At 55.6% G+C, this 5449-nt stretch overlaps 1 protein-coding gene across 1 annotated transcript; it reads left to right on the forward strand.

The window, feature by feature from the left end:
• Positions 1-675: 675 nt before the first annotated feature.
• Positions 676-1503, forward strand: LOC149907348 (uncharacterized; the record flags this gene model as incomplete). The annotated part of the gene is made up of 1 exon (XM_090103876.1): positions 676-1503. A coding segment is annotated over exon 1 (828 nt), but the record flags the coding sequence as incomplete, so codon positions are not given.
• Positions 1504-5449: the final 3946 nt, after the last annotated feature.

A 5449-nucleotide genomic window follows, 5' to 3' on the forward strand; every position in this document is an offset into this window, starting at 1 on the left:
TGCCAGGATACTAGAGATCCCCGGTGCTACCAGCACCAAGGAAGCGGACTCCCTTGCCGCCAAATTGCGGGAGGTCCTCGGTGAGGATAACGTTAAGGTGTCCAGGCCGGTCAAGTGCGCAGACCTGCGAATCACTGGCCTGGATGACTCGGCCACAGTCGAGGACATTGCGGCTGCGGTATCGCGCGCAGGGGAGTGTACCGCGGAGCATGTGAAGTGTGGTGGCCTGCGCACGGGCCCCCGAGGTGCTGTATCAGCCTGGGTTAGTTGCCCGGTGACTGCGGCGAAGAAGCTGGCGCAGGCGGGGCGCGTAATGGTTGGGTGGGCTTCGGCGAAAGTCTCTCTCACCGAGCAGAAGCCCCTGCGCTGTTACCGCTGCCTGGAGGTGGGCCATGTCAGCGCCACGTGCTCCTCGCCGACGGACAGGAGTGCCACTTGCTTCCGCTGCAGTGAAACAGGCCATAAAGCTGGTGGATGCGATGCCGCCTCCGCTCGCTGTGCCCTATGCACGGAGGCAAAGCTACCGGCAGAGCATCGGCTTGGAAGCGCAGCCTGTAAGGCCCCGAAGCCTAAAAGAGGTGGAATGCGGAAGCAAGATGGCGCTCCAACGCCATCACGCTCTGCTCCGGTGCCTGATGAGGTACCGCAAACGGAGGCAGCCATGGAAACGCAGTAATGGCCCCACTGCGTTTTCTACAGGCCAACATCAACCACTGTGCCAGGGCCCAGGACCTTTTACATCAGAGTCTGGCAGAGTGGGAGATTGACGTGGCGGTAGTGTCTGAGCCATACAATCTGCCCCCCCGGGATAACTGGGTGGGCGATCTGGATGGCTTGGTGGCGCTGGTTGCTCAAGGCGACACACAGCTTGAGCAAATCATAAGGCGACGGGGATGCGTCTCGGCGGTTGTCAATGGCTTCACCGTTGTGGGGGCGTACTTCTCGCCGAACCGCTGCCTCGCCGATTTCGAGCAGTTCTTGGTTGAGCTGAGGGATCTGCTAGACTTCGCACAACCTCAATCTGTACTTCTGGCCGGGGACCTGAACGCCAAGTCGGTGTCTTGGGGCTGCGTGGCAAGTGATATACGTGGCTCGACACTCGCTGACTGGGCAGTTGCGTCGGGACTGACGGTTGTTAACCGTGGAGCAGAATTAACGTGTGTTCGGCAGAGGGGTGGATCCATTGTGGATGTCACGTTTGCGAGCCCCCCTCTCGCTCGTCGTATACAAGACTGGAGGGTTCTTTTGGACGTGGAGACGCTCTCGGATCACCGTTATATCCGGTTTAGCGTCTCCACGCCCTCGACGGCTCCCAGTCAATTCCCCCCTGGCGATTGTCGTCCACGCTGGGCACTTGGTAGCCTCGATAGGGAGCTCCTCATTGAGGCTGCCTTAGTGCAGGCTTGGCTCCCGTCGCAGCAGAATGGCGGCGAAAACGTAGAGGAGGAGGCCACTTGGCTTGCCGAAGCTATGTCTCAGGTGTGCGACGCGAGCATGCGGAGGGTGCGGTCGGTTCCACGTAGGCGCCAAATGTACTGGTGGTCCGCCGATGTTGCCCAGCTGCGTGCTTCATGCGTGGCTGCGAGGCGGGCGTACACCAGGCACAGGCGCCGTAGGCGGCGTGACGAAGAGGAGGAAGCGCGGTTATACGCCGTCTATAGGGACTGCATTGTGTCTCTGCAGCACGCCATCAGCAGCGCTAAGACCCGTGCATGGGAAGAGATGCTCGAGAGTTTGAACCGCGAACCTTGGGGTCGGCCGTATAAGAGGGTGAGGCAAAAGCTTCGCCCTTGGGCCCCGCCCTTGTCTCAAAGTCTCGAGCCACGATTTCTGGAGCAAGTGGTGACGTCCTTGTTTCCAAGTCGGGGAAGACATTCTCCCCCACCGATGGCACCCACGATGACTGCGCAGGAGGAGCTCAACAACGAAAATGTCCCTCCAGTCACTCGCAACGAGCTCGCTGTGGCAGTAGAGCGCCTTAAGGCGAAGAATGCCGCCCCCGGCCCTGACGGTGTTCCCGGGCGGGCCTGGGTGCTGGCGCTAGAATCTCTTGGACCCAGGGTGGAACAGCTGTTCACAAAATGCCTCCAACAGGGCCAATTTCCCCGTAGGTGGAAAACCGGGAACTTGGTCCTGTTGCAGAAGGAGGGACGCCCGCGCGACTCGCCCTCGGCTTATAGGCCGATCGTGCTGCTCGATGAGGTGAGCAAGCTCTTTGAGCGCGTCTTCGCAGCTCGCCTCATCGACCATCTGGAGGGAGTGGGGCCGGACCTAAGCGAGAACCAATTTGGATTTCGCCGGGGAAGGTCCACTATCGATGCGATTGCTGAATTGCGGAACCTCGCTGATCATGCAGATAATGAAGGCGGAGTGCTTTTGGCGGTGTCCCTTGACATCGCCAACGCATTCAACACTCTGCCGTGGAGTTGCGTGATCGAAGCGCTCCGCTATCACAACGTGCCCGGGTATATGGTGCGCTTGTTGCAGTCCTACTTATCGGAGAGGGCTGTGGCGTACCCCGCGCGTAGTGGGTGGCTAGAAAAGGAAGTGACGTGCGGTGTTCCACAGGGCTCGGTTCTTGGGCCCCTTCTGTGGAACATCGGCTACGACTGGGTCCTGCGTGCCACTTATCTACCGGGTGTCAGCGTGCTTTGCTACGCGGATGACACCCTGGTAACTGCACGCGGGGCCTCGTACAGGGAGGCAGCCCTCATTGCGACCGCTGGTGTGGCGGATGTTGTGCGCCGAATCAAACGACTTGGCTTAGAGGTCGCTCTGAACAAGTCAGAGGCAATTTTGTTTCGCGGCCGTCGAAGGGCGCAGGCTGCTGGTTCAGCTATCCAGGTGGGTGGCACGTCCATCGGCGTCGGTTCCACTTTGCGCTACCTGGGCATCGTGCTGGACAGCCGGTGGACATTTGTGGAGCACTTTCGTCGCCTCGCCCCCCGTCTTGTTGGGGTGGCCGGGGCACTTGGAAGTCTGCTCCCGAATCTAAGAGGGGCTGGGGGTGCGTGTCGTCGTCTTTACACCGGCGTCATTCGCTCCATGGCCCTCTATGGTGCGCCCATTTGGGCCGACTCTTTGAGCGTCCGTACCAGACCATACTTGCGTAGACCGCAGCGGGTCATGGCGCTCAGAGTCGTGAGGGCATATCGCACAGTGTCCTTCGAGGCCGCGTGTGTCATGGCTGGGACGCCCCCGTGGGACCTGGATGCCGAGATGCTGGCGGACGTTTATCGCCGCGTCACGGCGTCCAGATCGCATGGAATTAATCCATATCTGGAGCAAGTCCAGCAATGGAGGGCTGATGCTCTCGAGCGGCGGTTCAGGGAGTGGGAACGCCGGCTCGAGAGGCCCAGCGCAGGAGCGAGGACGGTCGAAGCTATTCGACCGGTCCTACGCGAGTGGTGCGACAGGCGGCATGGGGCAATTACCTTCCGCCTGACACAGGTGCTGTCCGGACACGGCTGTTTCGGGTGGTACTTGTGCAAAGTCGCCAGGCGGGAGCCGCAAATGGCTTGCCATTGGTGTGACAGTCCGGAGGACACGGCAGACCACACTCTCGCCGTGTGCCCCGCGTGGTCCGAGCCCCGTGCTCACCTAGTCGCAGTCGTCGGCCCTGATCTCTCCCTGCCTTCCATAGCTCGCGCAATGGTTGGCAGCGACAGAACGTGGCGCGCGGCTATCACATTCTGTGAAGATGTGATGTCGCAGAAGGAGGAAGCAGAGCGGGTCCGCGAGGGAGATCCCAACGCGGATCCTATTCGGCGGCGACGTCTTATTGGGCGCAGTCGCCGAGTCGCGACCGCTGTACACGGTCGCGACTTGCTTCCCTAATGTTGGGTGCCGGACGGTGGAACGGGGACATAATCCATCGTCCGGTGCGGTGAGGCGGCGTGAGACGTGTTCCGTTCACGCCGCCCCCCAGGAAGGAGGAACTGGCGAACACTAGCCAGGTCTAAATCGCGATGGGCCTATATAAAAAATAGGCTGCCGCTGACAGGGTTACGGAAGCGGTTACACCAAATACCCGCGACCCTGCCAATATAGCGGAGCGACGGAACACAGTGGAGTTTAGTCGGTAGTCGCCGCATTCTGCGGTGTGAGTCCGACATAACCCAGGGCCCTTTCCCCGAGCGCTCTGGGTATGCCTAAATGCATTCTCCACTATAAAAAAAAAAAAAAAAAAAAAAAAAAAAAAGGTTAGGTTAGGTTAGGTTAGGTTAGGTTAGGTTAGGTTAGGTTAGGTTAGGTTAGGTTAGGTTAGGTTAGGTTAGGTTAGGTTAGGTTAGGTTAGGTTAGGTTAGGTTAGGTTAGGTTAGGTTAGGTTAGGTTAGGTTAGGTTAGGTTAGGTTAGGTTAGGTTAGGTTAGGTTAGGGTTAGGTTAGGTTAGGTTAGGTTAGGTTAGGTTAGGTTAGGTTAGGTTAGGTTAGGTTAGGTTAGGTTAGGTTAGGTTAGGTTAGGTTAGGTTTAGGTTAGGTTAGGTTAGGTTAGGTTAGGTTAGGTTAGGTTAGGTTAGGTTAGGTTAGTTAGGTTAGGTTAGGTTAGGTTAGGTTAGGTTAGGTTAGGTAGGTTAGGTTTAGGTTAGGTTAGGTTAGGTTAGGTTAGGTTAGGTTAGGTTAGGTTAGGTTAGGTTAGGTTAGGTTAGGTTAGTTAGGTTAGGTTAGGTTAGGTTAGGTTAGGGTTAGGTTAGGTTAGGTTAGGTTAGGTTAGGTTAGGTTAGGTTAGGTTAGGTTAGGTTAGGTTAGGTTAGGTTAGGTTAGGTTAGGTTAGGTTAGGTTAGGTTAGGTTAGGTTAGGTTAGGTTAGGTTAGGTTAGGTTAGGTTAGGTTAGGTTAGGTTAGGTTAGGTTAGGTTAGGTTAGGTTAGGTTAGGTTAGGTTAGGTTAGGTTAGGTTAGGTTAGGTTAGGTTAGGTTAGGTTAGGTTAGGTTAGGTTAGGTTAGGGTTAGGTTAGGTTTAGGTTAGGTTAGGTTAGGTTAGGTTAGGTTAGGTTAGGTTAGGTTAGGTTAGGTTAGGTTAGGTTAGGTTAGGTTAGGTTAGGTTAGGTTAGGTTTGGTTAGGTTAGGTTAGTTGGTTAGGTTAGGTTAGGTTAGGTTAGGTTAGGTTAGGTTAGGTTAGGTTAGGTTAGGTTAGGTTAGTTAGGTTAGGTTAGGTTAGGTTAGGTTAGGTTAGGTTAGGTTAGGTTAGGTTAGGTTAGGTTAGGTTAGGTGGTTAGGTTAGGTTAGGTTAGGTTAGGTTAGGTTAGGTTAGGTTAGGTTAGGTTAGGTTAGGTTAGGTTAGGTTAGGTTAGGTTAGGTTAGGTTAGGTTAGGTTAGGTTAGGTTAGGTTAGGTTAGGTTAGGTTAGGTTAGGTTAGGTTAGGTTAGGTTAGGTTAGGTTAGGTTAGGTTAGGTTAGGTTAGGTTAGGTTAGGTTAGGTTAGGTTAGGTTAGGTTAGGTTAGGTTAGGTTG

The sequence above is a fragment of the Colias eurytheme genome, chromosome 7, assembly GCF_061535395.1.
Source record: "Colias eurytheme isolate Ceu_HAF_F1 chromosome 7, ilColEury1 Martin Lab GWU primary, whole genome shotgun sequence".
Classification (NCBI taxonomy): Eukaryota; Metazoa; Arthropoda; class Insecta; order Lepidoptera; family Pieridae; genus Colias; species Colias eurytheme.